The 13,851-nt window shown below is 51.7% G+C and overlaps 1 protein-coding gene across 3 annotated transcripts; it reads right to left on the reverse strand.

Annotated features, from left to right (window-relative positions):
• Positions 1 to 19: 19 nt before the first annotated feature.
• TMUB2 (transmembrane and ubiquitin like domain containing 2) lies at positions 20 to 6,811 on the reverse strand. 3 transcript variants are annotated; one of them, XM_084615700.1, is made up of 3 exons: positions 6,683 to 6,811; positions 2,805 to 3,401; positions 20 to 1,447 (listed from the first exon to the last, which is right to left on the reverse strand). In XM_084615700.1, the coding sequence occupies exons 2-3, from the start codon at positions 3,374 to 3,376 to the stop codon at positions 1,096 to 1,098; spliced, it is 924 nt and encodes a 307-aa protein (XP_084471826.1). In that variant the 5' UTR covers positions 3,377 to 3,401; positions 6,683 to 6,811; the 3' UTR covers positions 20 to 1,095. The 3 variants fall into 3 exon arrangements, with proteins under 3 accessions (XP_084471826.1, XP_084471827.1, XP_084471828.1); XM_084615701.1 differs by lacking the exon at positions 6,683 to 6,811 and adding an exon at positions 5,092 to 5,366; XM_084615702.1 differs by lacking the exon at positions 6,683 to 6,811 and adding an exon at positions 4,876 to 4,976.
• Positions 6,812 to 13,851: the final 7,040 nt, after the last annotated feature.

The raw sequence follows: 13,851 nt of genomic DNA on the forward strand, positions 1-13,851 counted from the left end.
ATGTTCTTTAAACAAAATCCACTGTAGGGTCTGTCTTTATAAATGCATTCATAGAAAACAAGGGCAAGGAGGAAAGTGCTATAAAGAAAGTTAAACATTTGTCTCAAACTGTCTGGGGTAGGCACAATTTTACCCCGGGGGAAGAGCACTCAGCAGAAATTACAACCTTCTATTTAAAAAGAATTCCTTTAAAAATAGTTCCCTCCCATTTGCACTAAGTACCAGTGAGAATATTTGGTCTTTAGAATTAGCACTGTAAGCACCAAGCATGTTAAATACAAAGCAAGCCTGCTCAAGCAGTGAGGAGGTGCCAGACAGCCCTATACCACTGAAAGGGACTTTTAGCGCTTAGGCCCTGGTGGAGTGCACACTCAGTACATAATCCAGGAAGGCAGCCCCTAGTCCCTTCCAGGAGTGGCAAAGTGAGAGAGAAGTACCATGCAGGATCACAGCGGGGCAACATGCTGTCTCATCACCACAGAGTCCATTCTTGGGAGTTTGGCCTATCTTAAAGCAAGCCCGAGCATGCAAACCTACAGCAGCTGCATTCTAACAGGGCCCATTCATCTACAGCAGAGAGGACAAACCATGAATACGGAGTTACTTTCTGCCAGGCTAGGAAGTGGCTCTTTTCACAGGGACTCCTTCAAACAGCTGAGACAAACTCAGAGTACACATGCTGAGGCTGCTTTAAAGATATTCATGAGGCAAGGGACAGAAGGTCCCTTTCCTCATCTCTACCTGAGAGGAGTTGCAGCAGTGCCTTGGGAGAGATGATTCATCTCATGACATAAATGAAACAGGTCAGTTAGAGCACACAAGCAGCACCTGGCAAAGCTGTCCCCTTCTATGGAGGAACAAAGTCTCATTAAGCAGCAGCAAGGTGAGGAAACAAACAGTGATTCTAAGGGTGTCTCTTCCACATTGCTGGATACGGAAGGTTCTCTAGTATTTGAGTGGGCAGGGAATCCCCTGGGCCCCCGGCCAGTTTCCCTAACACCATTTGTCACAGCACATTTAAAACAAGCTATAAAACAAATGCTGGGTTCCAATTAAAGGGACAGACAGGAGTATCTACCCCTCCAACTTTGCCTCTTATCGTCCATACATCCCAAAAACCAGGAAGCTGAAGAAGACAGTCACCCCAACCAAGGAGATTGTGGCCGGCGCAGTGAAGAACTGGCGGTAGTTGATGCGGCAGTACCAGATCACAGCCAACATCACCACGAAGACAGGGAGCATTAGATTCCCTATGTTCACCGTGAGCCCTGCTGCTTCTGCTGGGGTGACCGAGTCAGGAATGGGGGAGCTGGCGGCCTGCGACAGGTGGCAATGGATCACACAGTTGTCCATGATATTGAGGGAGCGGAGAGTCCGGGCCTGGTCTTGGAGTAGCTGGCCTCGATAGATAAACTTCATCTGATTTTCTTGTCCTGGGAAATATTTGCTTTTCAGGAAACCAGAAAGAGGCAAAGTTTAGAAGAGATGCTTTAAAAACACCAGTCCTAAATGCAGCCAAGACTGGGCTAGTGACTCGCGTAAAACCCAAACAACGTAGCAAGGTTAAACCTCATCAGGATTCAAATGTAGTCAGTAAGTAATGGTCAATTTCACCAGCCTTCCCAAAACACGTCAGCAACTACTAACAGGAGGAGTTTAAGTTTACAGAGCGGGGAAGTTACATACCCCGATGACTGTTCCTGCCAATTCTAGCTGCCACTGAAGATAAATAGGAAAATGAAACCATGTTCACAATGGGTTCAAACAATTGTTTATTTGTGCATTACACCAGCCCGTAGAGGCTCCAATCCAGATTAGCCCCACACTGCAAGACAGTACTTGCCCCAGAGAGCACATTATAGCCATTAGGATTTAAGGTTTACCTCTTGGCTATACAGGGTTCAAAAAAGAACGAGATGAATTCATGGAGGATAGGTTCATCAATGGCTATTAGCCAGGATGGGCAGGGACAGTGTCCCTAGCCTCTGTTTGCCAGAAGCTGGGAATGGGTGACAGGGGATGGATCACTTGACGATCACTGTTCTATTCATTCTCTCTGGGGCACCTGGCATTGGCCACTGTCGGAAGACAGGATACTGGGCTGGATGGACCTTTGCTCTGACCCAGTAGGGCCATTCTTATGTTCTTGTTACAAGAACAAAAAAAGTAAAAGATCAAAACAAAATAGGAAGTGTATAAGGCACTGTCCAGACAAATAAGACAAGGTTTGCTGCCCCAAGGTGCTTGCTGTCTGCATGGGACAATCAATAGCCAAAGGCAAGGGGGGGGAACAACACAAAATATCAAGTGTGGCTGAGTGGGTAGGGCACTGGAGTGGGACTCAGGCAAGCTGAGTTTCATTCCTAACTCTGCCACTGAGTTGCTGGGTGACCTCAGGCAAGTCACTTCCCCTTCTGTGCCTGTCTCCCCAGTGGTAAAAAATATGGATGGGGATACTGACCTGCTCTGAGATGTACTGATAAAAAGGGCCATAATAGCACAGACTGACATGTATACAAAAGTAAGAGCCAAATCCGTCCAAGCCATCACTTACCAGTGAGGGGCACATCGTTAGACACCCCAGAGACAGATTTAATGATTGCTACTCATTTATAATCGGGCACTGCCTAGAGGCTCCACTGCACCAGGCACTCTACAGACACAAAAGGGACAATCCTCACAGAACCTATGGCAGTGCTTGCTGGGGGAGGTTTGCTCACTTTAACTCTGGGCCTCAGATTCAAGTGGGATCCTTTCCCCATAGACTGTCGATCCCTTTATGACGGCTCTTACATGGAACTTACCTCTTGAGAATACCCACGGTGTCCTCCGGTCTCACCATGGCCACCTCTTCTGTGTCATTGAGGAACTTGAGACGCACTTTGATGAGCCCGGAGCATGGCTCACTCTCCTCCCCGATGTGTGACATTTGCGAGGTTCCTTGGCTCTCTTGACCCGGCCGTTCTAGGGCATTGGACTCGCTGGCTGATGTCCTTTTGGGCAAGCCTTGTATGTTCAGCAGATGGTCGAGGCTGGAGTCAGAGGTGCTGCCGTTGCCCCCCTGCTCAACTGCAGGGCCCAAGTTGGATGCCGCACCCCCTTCCTCTTCTGCTTTTTCTTCTGAACTATCAGCAGACCCCTGGGGCTCAGTAGGCTCGGACGTTACTGAATTCCCCACGTACCGTTCAACGTGGCTGAGATGGATCACAGAGGATTCGCCCGTAGCTACAATAGTTCCCAAAAGCAGGTTGCTACCATCTGCTACGTAAGTGGAAAGCCATGCCAGAACCAGAGCCAGGACAAGAACCACCATGCCAGTCACCACCGTTACTTCATCCCCTACCCCTTCAAAGATGGTCATGCCAGGGGGCTCCATCTCTTGGCTTCTTGCAGGAGCTCAGCTGCAAAGAAAAAGGCAAAAGGAACTCAGCTCCAGCCATGAACCAACAAAAGGATGGTGCTCCAGAAGGGGAACAAACTGAGGCGGTGTGGAGCCTAATAGGAGAGAACCAGGAAGTGAGAAGCAGTAGTTTCTGCCTTTCCAATTCCTGAGGCCCTTGCTCTGTTTTAACATTTGTCCCTTTCTCTTAAAAACAAAGAGCACAAGACCCCCATCAAATGAGACATGCACAGCAAGCAGGTAAGGGAACCATAACCAGCCAGGTTAACATGAAAGAAAATTAGACAGGCTCTCCTAATGTCTGTCGTCTTAGTTCTTTATCCTCTAGCTGAGAAGCAGGCGTGGCAGAAATAACTTCCAAAACTACAGTTGGTTTGTTTTTATGACTCCCCCGAACGTGACTGCCACATTCCAGCACAGTGTAGCTGTTTTTCTCCTAGCTCAACTTTGCCACACAATCCCAGCACTGAACATAAACAGTTGCTGTCCAGCAGTGGGGACCTCTGGCCTGTTTTGTGGCAAAGTTCACTTTTCAGATTTGACATGCAACTGCCCTTAGTGTATCTACCAACTACACAACAAATCAGTGGGAGGGGAAGGGTTCTCTCACACTTATCTTTATTACTGGCATAGCAAAGAGGAGAGGAAAGGAAGATAATACAGAACTAGAGAAAGTTTACACAGGTAGAAGCAAAGCAAGACCACGTTCCGAAAGTTAAATATCAAATCAATTTAGCAAATTGCAAATAAGCTTTTTCCACAGCAGCTCCTTTATTAATCCTGGTATAATGGACCATTCAGGTATGAAACATCCCCAACCAAATACTCTGACAACATTTAAGACATAATAACCATATTAGAATTGCAAGGAGAAATTCTTCCATGGTGCCTTCCACAGCAGAAGACGTAAGCAGAACACGTGAGCTGTAAAATCAGAACAAACTAGCACGTCTCACAGATGAAGAAAGAACACATTATGTGCCTTAACCACAGAACTCCCGGGGCTCATTCTTAGTTTGGCATTGGGCAGGTCACCCTTGTGGCTCAGTTTCCCCATCTGCAAAATGGGAATGGTGATATCAGCCCATGTCATAGGAGGCTCATGAAGGTCAACTCATTCGTTTTTAAAGGTCTCAGAAAATAATGTGAAAGTGCTCTAGAATGGCAAAGCAAAGATACAGAAAAGTTTAAGTGATTGGACACACAATGTACAGATACAGAAAAGTCCCTTCCATGGATCAGGGAAAGACATGCTAACTCACAACTCAGACATTTTTAGAAAAGGAAAAAAAATATTGCCAGGGTCCGCAGTTACTCAGCTTCTCATTAGAGAAATAGCCAACCCCTCTTCTTCCACATCTCTTAGAAGCAAGTCTCTGTAACAAAGACCTGAACTTGAAATCATAAGTAGAGAAATTAAATTTTGGGAACAAGTCTCACATAGAATCCCTCAGCGTGGATTCAGTTCAATTTACCATGGAAGACTGTGATCTAGTGATCAGCGTGGGGGACTTGGAGTCAGGACTCCTGGGTCCTAGTCCTGGCTCTGCCGCTGACTCATTATGCGACCATGGACAAGTCACTTCCCCCTCCGTCTCTCACTTTCCTCATCTGTAAAATGGGAACATGCACTCACTCACCATAGCTGCCCCACAGGTGGGGCGCTGAGGGTTGGACTGGCTAATACTTACACAGAGCTTCTGGGAAGCATCTATGCTATTCACACACTCAGCACCATTGCTAGTGTCGTCTAAGAAAACACCAGTGCGTGCGTGGCTAGCGTGCGTCTGTTGGACCACCGTCTGAAAGGAGACGGCACATTCTGCCATTTCATACAGTGCTGAAACCGAGACCGGTTCTCCCCTTACGGTGCTGCAAAAATCTAAGATGATGAAACACCTGGCGCAAACCCAGGCCAGCAGGACCAGAAGCCCAGGGCTGCCCCGTCTGAGACGGGTGGGACACCTGCATGGCACATAAAGGAAGAACTTTGTTTCCTAACCCTCCTTGAGCCCTGACTTTCCTCTGCCCTTTTACACGGCCAGGAGGTACCTGCAGCCAGGGGTGGGAAGGGAACAGAAAGAAACTGTGGCCTGGGGAGTCACCGAGGCCTCTCAGACCTGGGTGGGGAGGGGGGGATTAGACCCCGCTTGTGGGCTGCGTCTTAACGACACCGAGCGAGCAGGGAAAGGACATTAATGGGGGGGGGGTCACATTCCCACGAGATGACACAGCCCCGACTGTGGGGGAGAGGCAGAGCCAGGGGAGGGGTTCGAGCCCGGGGGGGGGGGGGCGGGTTAGACCCCCCGCAGCGGGGGAGGGGTTCGAGCCCGGGGGGGGGGGCGGGTTAGACCCCCCGCAGCGGGGGAGGGGTTCGAGCCCGGGGGGGGGGCGGGTTAGACCCCCCGCAGCGGGGGAGGGGTTCGAGCCCGGGGGGGGGGGCGGGTTAGACCCCCCGCAGCGGGGGAGGGGTTCGAGCCCGGGGGGGGGGGGCGGGTTAGACCCCCCGCAGCGGGGGAGGGGTTCGAGCCCGGGGGGGGGGGCGGGTTAGACCCCCCGCAGCGGGGGAGGGGTTCGAGCCCGGGGGGGGGGCGGGTTAGACCCCCCGCAGCGGGGGAGGGGTTCGAGCCCGGGGGGGGGGGCGGGTTAGACCCCCCGCAGCGGGGGAGGGGTTCGAGCCCGGGGGGGGGGGCGGGTTAGACCCCCCGCAGCGGGGGAGGGGTTCGAGCCCGGGGGGGGGGGCGGGTTAGACCCCCCGCAGCGGGGGAGGGGTTCGAGCCCGGGGGGGGGGGCGGGTTAGACCCCCCGCAGCGGGGGAGGGGTTCGAGCCCGGGGGGGGGGGCGGGTTAGACCCCCCGCAGCGGGGGAGGGGTTCGAGCCGGGGGGGGGGCGGGTTAGACCCCCCGCAGCGGAGGAGGGGTTCGAGCCCGGGGGGGGGGGGGCGGGTTAGACCCCCCGCAGCGGGGGAGGGGTTCGAGCCCGGGGGGGGGGGGGCGGGTTAGACCCCCCGCAGCGGGGGAGGGGTTCGAGCCCGGGGGGGGGGCGGGTTAGACCCCCCGCAGCGGGGGAGGGGTTCGAGCCCGGGGGGGGGCGGGTTAGACCCCCCCGCAGCGGGGGAGGGGTTCGAGCCCGGGGGGGGGCGGGTTAGACCCCCCGGAGCGGGGGAGGGGTTCGAGCCCGGGGGGGGGGCGGGTTAGACCCCCCGGAGCGGGGGAGGGGCCGAGCCGGGGGGAGGGGGACCAGCCCGGAGGGGGGGGGGCCGGTCCGCTCACTACCACTGACCTGGCACTCCCGCAGTCGCCTCCTCCTGTCCGAAGGCCCCCCCCGCCCCCATACACTACACGTTCCAAGCACACGCCGCTCACGTCACAAGCACACACGCAGAAAACAACGACGTTTCACGCACGCGCCGCAGACGTGAAAGGGAGAGGGCGGCGTGAGGGGGGGGGGAGGGAGCTAGGCCGGCGCTCGCTGGTGACGTCATACGAGGAGCCGAGAGGGAAGGGGCGGGGTCAGCCGCGAGGGGAGCGGTCGGGATGATCCGAACCCGCCCCCGTAAAAAGTCCCTTCAAGAGGGTTGGGCAGAGGGGGCGGGCTCAGCAGTAGGGGGAGGGGCCCCGTGCGGCAGGGGCGGGGCCAGGAACAGGGGGAGGGGCAGGGGGAGGGGCTTCAGCTGTTCTGGGCTATATAAGGGGGGGGGGTCGCTCAGTGGCTGCGATCAGCTGGGTGGGGCTGGGGGTGACTCTAGCCCAGGCTGCAGCCGGGGGCCTGCACCAGGGGCACAAATTAGAAAAGACCCAGAACTAGGGGAAAGACTCAGGGAGGGAGCAAAGAGAAGGGGGGGGGGAACCCCACATGATTGTAGTTGTCAAAGTGCTGAGTAGGGCCCTGCATCCGGCCGGGGGACCTGCTGCCATAATAGCAGGAGCCAGATAAAAATTCAAGACACAGAATGCGGGAGGAGACGTTGTGGGGTGAGGGGGGGGGGTTTACAGAATGAGTCCCAGGCAGGGCTCTACGGCTGAGGGAGGAGGTAAAGAGAGGAGCTGTGAATCCCTTGAAAATAGCTGAATGTATGAGGAGAAGCCCTGGGAACTTTATGAAGAGCCAGAAAGTTACAGGGTAGTGCTGTGCTGGTGGAGTGTATTGCTAAAGCACAGGCTGGAAAAGGCCTTGCCGCTAAAATCCTGGGGAAAATAAAAGCAGACTGCTAGCCACCCAAATCTGTGAGGCAATCAAGTGGGGGAATATCTGGGGTCCCCTTGGCAATGACTGAGGGTGGAAATAAAGCAGGTATAGGTGGGGACCAAGAGCTAGTCGTTATGTGAATAAGTAGTGGCGGTGGGGTGAGAGCAAACCATCCACAGCTGTGCAAATTATGTGTAGAAGAAGGGCTTTGTCTGCCAGGGTTACGCTAGGCTAGGAGAGGTTTTGGATGAAACCATATCTTCTGTCCCCAAAAAGAAAAGGAGTCCTTGTGGCACCTTAGAGACTAACCAATTTATTTGAGCATAAGCTTTCGTGAGCTGCAGCTCACTTCATCGGATGCATAGGTATTGTTTCATATTCTCTGTGTATATATAAAGCCTGCTGCAGTTTCCACGATATGCATCTGAGGAAGTGAGCTGTAGCTCACGAAAGCTTATGCTCTAATAAATTGGTTAGTCTCTAAGGTGCCACAAGTCCTCCTTTTCTTTTTGTGAATACAGACTAACACGGCTGTTACTCTGAAACTGTGGAAAGTGTAGAAGATCTTTTTATACACACAAAGCATGAAAAAATGGGTGTTTACCACTACAAAAGGTTTTCTCTCCCCCCACCCCACTCTCCTGCTGGTAATAGCTTATCTAAAGTGATCGCTCTCCTTACAATGTGTATGATAATCAAGGTGGGCCATTTCCAGCACAAATCCAGGGTTTAACAAGAACGTCTGGGGGGGGGGGGGGGGTAGGGGAAATAGGTTACCTTGCATAATGACTTAGGCTTGAATAGAGACTGGGAGTGGCTAAGTTAATTGTATCCAATTTGCAAATAAATTCCAATTCAACAGTCTCTTGCTGGAGTCTGGTTTTGAAGTTTTTTTGTTGTAATATCGCAACTTTCATGTCTGTAATCGCGTGACCAGAGAGATTGAAGTGTTCTCCGACTGGTTTATGAATGTTATAATTCTTGACATCTGATTTGTGTCCATTTATTCTTTTACGTAGAGACTGTCCAGTTTGACCAATGTACATGGTAGAGGGGCATTGCTGGCACATGATGGCATATATCACATTGGTGGATGTGCAGGTGAACGAGCCTCTGATAGTGTGGCTGATGTTATTAGGCCCTGTGATGGTGTCCCCTGAATAGATACAATGGGCTTTGTTGCAAGGATAGGTTCCTGGGTTAGTTGTTCTGTTGTGTGGTATGTGGTTGCTGGTGAGTATTTGCTTCAGGTTTGGGGGCTGTCTGTAGGCAAGGACTGGCCTGTCTCCCAAGATTTGTGACAGTGTTGGGTCATCCTTCAGGGTAGGTTGTAGATCCTTAATAATGCGTTGGAGGGGTTTTAGTTGGGGGCTGAAGGTGACGGCTAGTGGCGTTCTGTTATTTTCTTTGTTAGGCCTGTCCTGTAGTAGGTGCCTTCTGGGAACTCTTCTGGCTCTATCAATCTGTTTCTTCACTTCCGCAGGTGGGTATTGTAGTTGTAAGAATGCTTGATAGAGATCTTGTAGGTGTTTGTCTCTGTCTGAGGGGTTGGAGCAAATGCGGTTGTATCGTAGAGCTTGGCTGTAGACGATGGATCGTGTGGTGCGGTCAGGGTGAAAGCTGGAGGCATGTAGGTAGGAATAGTGGTCAGTAGGTTTCCGGTATAGGGTGGTGTTTATGTGACCATCGTTTACTAGCACTGTAGTATCCAGGAAGTGGATCTCTTGTGTGGACTGGACCAGGCTGAGGTTGATGGTGGGATGGAAATTGTTGAAATCTTGGTGGAATTCCTCAAGGGCTTCTTTTCCATGGGTCCAGATGATGAAGATGTCATCAATATAGCGCAAGTAGAGTAGGGGCGTTAGGGGACGAGAGCTGAGGAAGTGTTGTTCTAAGTCAGCCATGAAAATGTTGGCATACTGTGGGGCCATGCGGGTACTCATAGCAGTGCTGCTGATTTGAAGGTATACATTGTCCCCAAATGTAAAATAGTTATGGGTAAGGACAAAGTCACAAAATTCAGTCACCAGGTTAGCCGTGACATTATCGGGGATAGTGTTCTTGACGGCTTGTAGTCCATCTTTGTGTGGAATGTTGGTGTAGAGGGCTTCTACATCCATAGTGGCCAGCATGGTGTTATCAGGAAGATCACCGATAGATTGTAGTTTCCTCAGGAAGTCAGTGGTGTCTCGAAGGTAGCTGGGAGTGCTGGTAGCGTAGGGCCTGAGGAGGGAGTCTACACAGCCAGACAATCCTGCTGTCAGGGTGCCAATGCCTGAGATGATGGGGCGCCCAGGATTTCCAGGTTTATGGATCTTGGGTAGTAGATAGAATATCCCAGGCTGGGGTTCCAGAGGTGTGTCTGTGCGGATTTGATCTTGTGTTTTTTCAGGGAGTTTCTTGAGCAAATGCTGTAGTTTCTTTTGGTAACTCTCAGTGGGATCAGAGGGTAATGGCTTGTAGAAAGTGGTGTTGGAGAGCTGCCGAGCAGCCTCTTGTTCATATTCCGACCTATTCATGATGACAACAGCACCTCCTTTGTCAGCCTTTTTGACTATGATGTCAGAGTTGTTTCTGAGGCTGTGGATGGCATTGTGTTCCGCACGGCTGAGGTTATGGGGCAAGTGATGCTGCTTTTCCACAATTTCAGCCCGTGCGCGTCGGCGGAAGCACTCTATGTAGAAGTCCAGTCTGCTGTCTTGACCTTCAGGAGGAGTCCACCTAGAATCCTTCTTTTTGTAGTGTTGGTAGGGAGGATAGTGAGACTACACTGTGAGGAGTTTAGTGAGAGGATTGGGAAAATGGGGTAACTTTAACAAAACTCTGCAAACTCAGTAGCTGAGTCTGCTTTGCTGTAAAGATAGGTCCCTGAACTCCTGTCCTGGCCCCTTGGGATCCATCCCTGGCCCCAGAGTCAGAGCATGGGTCGGGCTGGGAGCTCGGGCTGGGAGCTCAGCCTGGCCCCAGGGACTTGTTCCTTCCCCGTTATAGGGGTTTAACTCTAACCCCAGGGACATTTCACATGTAGGGAAACTGAGGCAAGGAGGCAACCTGCTCAAGGCCATCCAGCAAGGGAATGGCAGAACTGGGGATAGGACCCAGGGGGGCCAGATTCAGACCCTGCTCTACCTAGCAGACCACGCTGGAAGGAAAAGTAGCCACTTGTTGGGTAGAGCATGGCTTGTGTTTAACAGTAAACACCAACAGTAGGTAACTGTTCGAGGGAGGGAATTAAGAGGCCCATGTCCTCCAGGGCAGGAGGTATGGAGGCAGCCTACAATTACCAAAGTACTGTTATTAATCATGTTTATTGCAGTAGGTTCTGTACAGACACAGAGTGGCAGAGTCCCAAAGGAGCTTACATCCTAAACAGACCAGACGGACCTAAGGGTGGGGGCAGAACACGCAGAGGGAACAATGGGGTGGTGACAAATGCTATGTATGTTCCATTATTATCATTGGTTTTGAAGAAGAGTTTGGTTAGGAGAGGACTCGGCTCACTGGAAGGAAGAGGGGCTGTTGATGGGGAGGGGAGAAGAGGGTAAGACTCCAGGAAGAGGGGGGCTGGAGCAAACAGCAATCACAGGGCAGAGAAAGTCCAGTCAAAACTGAAGAAAGTTCTTTGCTGGATCCTGCTTTGCTGGTCCTGCCTGCTCTTACCAGCTGCTTCCTTGGTGCTGTGTTTCCGCAAGGACAAGACACTACAGTTAAGTTTCCATTTCAAGAGTAATTACCTGTGTTGCTCTGGGGAAAACATTTCAGCTGGAGAGGAAGGATGGGTTTGCGGTTAGGTCACAGGAATGGGACGGGGGAGATCTGGTTTCAGTTCCCAGCTCTGCTTCGGACGCTCTGTGGGATCTCGGGTAAGTCACGGAATCTCTCTAGGTGCCTGTTCCCACCCGTACAGCGGGTGACCACGGGGTCCTGCCCCACAGGGGCACTGTGCAATACAGCCACTGAAGATTGTAGCCATCTGAGTAGCTGAAAGAGAACCAACAGACCTTGCTGCTGATGTTTAGTGCCCTCTGGGGAGGAGAGGTGTAAAGCACGGGGAGGGGAAGGATACGCTTTAGCCCTGGATAATCCCCCATGCAGGCTTAAGGGCTCAATTTTGTATGACAGTAGCACCTACAAGCCCTAGTGGTGGACCAGGATCCCGTTGTACTGGGCGCTGTACAACACTCCCTTCTACCCCCCCAAAAAAGGCCCTAGCTATTCTGCAGCTGATATGCAGCTGCTGGGCCCTCTCCATGCCGTAGCTATGTAAAGCTAGCCTGGTGGAATCGGGGGCCGCCCAGGAGCCTGTCCCTGCAGTGGGAAGTAGGTCACCACGCTAAATAATTAAGGATGCAGCTGTGCTTAGGCTGATGCAGGCCTGAAGATGCTGATGTGATGAAAACCAGAGCTGCTCAGTATCAAGCTGAGATGTTGTCAATAAATAGACTGCGTGGCTCAGTCAGGCGGCTGGTGTGTCCTGCTGCGAGATTTGGGACTCCAGACAGCGCTCCTGGCAGACTGGCACGTCCCTGCTCTCCCTCTCCCCTTAGTTACCAGGCTTTCCCCCAGACGCTGGGACAGGAGAAGGAATGTGAAACCACCAGACTTGGCGTAGAGACAGGAAAAGCTCTTTGGCGTTTGAAAGCATTGAGAGAGGGATGCAGCTGCGCTGTCTAGTAGCTGGTAGGATCCCAAAGTTGTTGACAGATGGCAGCACCGAAATGCAGCTACCTCTGGAGGAAGATAACCAGCTCACAGCAACCTGTGAAAGCAGAAGAATGGGGCGGGTGATATTAAGAATGAAAAGGGCCCTGGGATCTGTAGAGGGCACCCCTGGGGATGTTTCCTCCTACAGACCCCATGCAGTAAAGGAGATGGAACTCAGCTTACCTACCCCCAGAAGAAGGATGGGGAGAATGAACCCTGGCTGAGCTAGGAGCCTGTCGCACAGGGCTAGATCCCCAGCTGGTGTGAGTCAGCTGAGGGGCCTGTGTCACACCCCTGCTTGTTCTGCTGTTGCAAGGTCCAGGGGACTGGAGGGAGGCTCTGGAAGACTAGCCTCAGGGGCTGGTACTGCCTTCCAGGTGAAGATGGAGGGAGGATGCAGAATGAGCAGCAAGTCAGATTGCAACAAAGCCCGTTGCCAACTGTGCCCACATATCTATTCAGGGGACACCTTCAAAGGGCCTAATAACATCAGCCACACTATCAGAGGCTCGTTCACCTGCACATCCACCAATGTGATATATGCCATCATGTGCCAGCAATGCCCCTCTGCCATGTACATTGGTCAAACTGGACAATCTCTACGTAAAAGAATAAATGGACACAAATCAGATGTCAAGAATTATAACATTCATAAACCAGTCGGAGAACACTTCAATCTCTCTGGTCACGCAATCACAGACATGAAGGTCGCTATCTTACAACAAAAAAACTTCAAATCCAGACTCCAGCGAGAAACTGCTGAATTGGAATTCATTTGCAAATTGGATACTATTAATTTAGGCTTAAATAGAGACTGGGAGTGGCTAAGTCATTATGCAAGGTAGCCTATTTCCCCTTGTTTTTTTCTACAACCCCCCCCGCCCCCCCGACGTTCTGGTTAAACTTGGATTTATGCTGGAAATGGCCGACCTTGATTATCATGCACATTGTAGGGAGAATGGTCACTTTGGATGAGCTATTACCAGCAGGAGAGTGAGTTTGTGTGTGTGGTTTTGGGAGGGGGGGGGGTGAGAAAACCTGGATTTGTGCTGGAAATGGCCCACCTTGATTATCATACACATTTTAAAGAGAGTGGTCACTTTGGATGGGCTATCACCAGCAGGAGAGTGAGTTTGTGGGGGGGGGGGGCGGAGGGTGAGAAAACCTGGATTTGTGCTGGAAATGGCCCAACCTGATGATCACTTTAGATAAAAGAAAAGGAGGACTTGTGGCACCTTAGAGACTAACCCATTTATTTGAGCATGAGCTTTTGTGAGCTACAGCTCACTTGAAGTGAGCTGTAGCTCACGAAAGCTCATGCTCAAATAAATGGGTTAGTCTCTAAGGTGCCACAAGTCCTCCTTTTCTTTTTGCGAATACAGACTAACACGGCTGTTACTCTGAAACCTGTCATTACACTTTAGATAAGCTATTACCAGCAGGAGAGTGGGGTGGGAGGAGGTATTGTTTCATGGTCTCTGTGTATATAATGTCTTCTGTAGTTTCCACGGTATGCATCCGATGAAGTGAGCTGTAGCTCACGAAAGCTCATGCACAAA

This window comes from Lepidochelys olivacea, assembly GCF_965140295.1.
Source record: "Lepidochelys olivacea isolate rLepOli2 genome assembly, chromosome: 27".
NCBI lineage: Eukaryota > Metazoa > Chordata > Testudines > Cheloniidae > Lepidochelys > Lepidochelys olivacea.

What these genes read in the sequence shown, in the direction of transcription:
- TMUB2 (XM_084615700.1), bottom strand. Translation starts at nt 3,376, where the DNA reads ATGGAGCCCCCTGGCATGACCATCTTTGAAGGGGTAGGGGATGAAGTA. An exon ending in ACCGTGGGTATTCTCAAGAG is followed by an intron (nt 1,448 to 2,804) that starts GTAAGTTCCATG and finishes TTTCCTGAAAAG; the next exon opens with CAAATATTTCCCAGGACAAG.